The following is a 1,958-nucleotide window of genomic DNA, read 5'->3' on the forward strand; positions in this document are numbered from 1 at the left end:
TATCTATGGCTCGGAAACTGTCAAATGCTGATATAAGGTCCATTGGCAGGTAAAGGGAATAATTTGTAATATTTAATTTTACGCTGTTGGGAAGGAAAGCTTTTGTTATTATTTACGTAAATTTGGCATCAGCTTTCTGGAAGCCGGTTTGAACGTTTCAACTGTTTTTGCGAATTTTATTATTTAAATCTACATTATTCGATTGGTGATGAAAATTTTGTTTTTTATTTAACTTTGAAATGAAACACGCGAGCATATTATTGAACATCACGCGTCACAGGCGATGTTACGCATGCTTGATAAAGCACCTTTTTCTAAGTGTTTTGCATTAATCATTAATTTTTTTCTATTAATGCGGGAATTTTATTTGTGCAGTACGTCTTTGAAAGTTTTGTTGTTCTATGTTTAAGATATATTTATTTATTTATTTATATTTATATATTTAATTCGTGAAAATGATAAATTATCGGCCTAGTTTCCATTCAAAATTTCCATTTTTCAATTTGTAATTGTCTCTTTGAAGGGTTTAATATTTTAATCTTTTACTTTGTAACAAAAACGAATGCATCTTTCAAATGCGGATACTTTGTATTGGTAAACGATTGACAATGTCAAGAATGATGAACAATATTGTGAACGAGAAAAGAATTTGTTAGTTATTATTGATGAAAATGATGGATACGTTGTATTAAGTTGACGTGCTTGTCGTAAAGCTCTGCAAACACAGTTGCGGGATTGAAACGCGTTCATACAAGGAGCATTGGGAACTCGTTTTTATAAATAGAGATAGACTGGGGTTTTTTTATTCCGTACTTGGATGGTGAATGTGATTTAACCGAGAAAAAACGAATGATAATGCTATGATGTTGTTGTTGTTGCTGTTGCTGTTGCTGTTGCTGCTGTTGTTATTGTTGATGATGACAACTGCTGGTCTGTCTGTCTGCCTGCAAGCAGCGTTGGTTAAATTTTTACACGGCAAAATTTACTTCCTTATTTATGACTAGCGCGGAATATGCGTTTGATTGGTTGAATTGTTTAAGCAAAAGAAAGAAGCGTCTCTGGCTTCATTGTTGATGATAATTGAAGTGTTTTCTGGCAGTTTGTGCACGTTTTTGTGCTGTTTTTCATTTCTGCTCTGAATAGTGTTGTTTTGATTGCAATTTTGGCACGCTGTTTGTTGGTGACGTTCAAATCGGTCTCACGATTTTTCTATTTGATTGCTTGATTAATTAATGTACATTTCTGTATTATGTGAAATTGAATGCATGATCAGATTTTATTTTCTACAAATGCAAAACTGAAAAACAGTCGCAGCAGAAGCAGCATTGAACAGCTTAATCAACGGCAGTATATTAATAATTTGTTTTGTTTGCAATTGGCTAGTTTGAACCGTTTGGTTATGTTCGCAGCTGCTTTGTTTGGATAGTTCAGTTTTGCTTGTTTTCTTTATTACTACTTTTTATTCATTTACTTTTGGCATGGTGATTTGTTTGTGGTGGTCTGTATATGGTTGGCAATTGAAAATTGTTTAGAGTGCAGAAACATTGTCAGTCAAACTCCATTGTTCTTATCTTTGCATCACTGACCGCACTGTGATGGATCAGCAGACGAACACAAAACGCGAGGAGCCACAGCAACAGTCACAGTCACTACCACAGCCACCACCACAACAACAGCCACAGCCACAGCAGCAAAATAAGCAGGCGACTTCCGGTCGAGAGAGTGACTCAGACGACGAGGACAGCAATTCTCCGTTGGAAGAGAGCCCTTGTGGACGATGGGCAGAAGAGGCGCGAACGAGTTCCAGCGCCGCAACGTGCCCGGAAATTGACGCCACCTATTATGGTCGATGGTACAACGTATCTAAGGGGTCGAAAGTATCCTGGTAACGATGCTTCACTTTCAACGATCGTTCGCCCAGCTAAAAGCTTCAACCAGCGCAACAGTCTGCGACCATG

The 1,958-nt window shown here is 37.3% G+C and overlaps 1 protein-coding gene across 1 annotated transcript; it reads right to left on the reverse strand.

Annotated features, from left to right (window-relative positions):
* Nucleotides 1-1,578: 1,578 nt before the first annotated feature.
* On the reverse strand, nt 1,579-1,837 carry Tsp_02750a (conserved hypothetical protein; the record flags this gene model as incomplete). The annotated part of the gene is made up of 1 exon (XM_003379030.1): nt 1,579-1,837. A coding segment is annotated over one exon (259 nt), but the record flags the coding sequence as incomplete, so codon positions are not given.
* Nucleotides 1,838-1,958: the final 121 nt, after the last annotated feature.

The sequence above is a fragment of the Trichinella spiralis genome (assembly GCF_000181795.1).
Source record: "Trichinella spiralis strain ISS 195 chromosome Unknown Scfld2, whole genome shotgun sequence".
Lineage (NCBI taxonomy): Eukaryota > Metazoa > Nematoda > Enoplea > Trichinellida > Trichinellidae > Trichinella > Trichinella spiralis.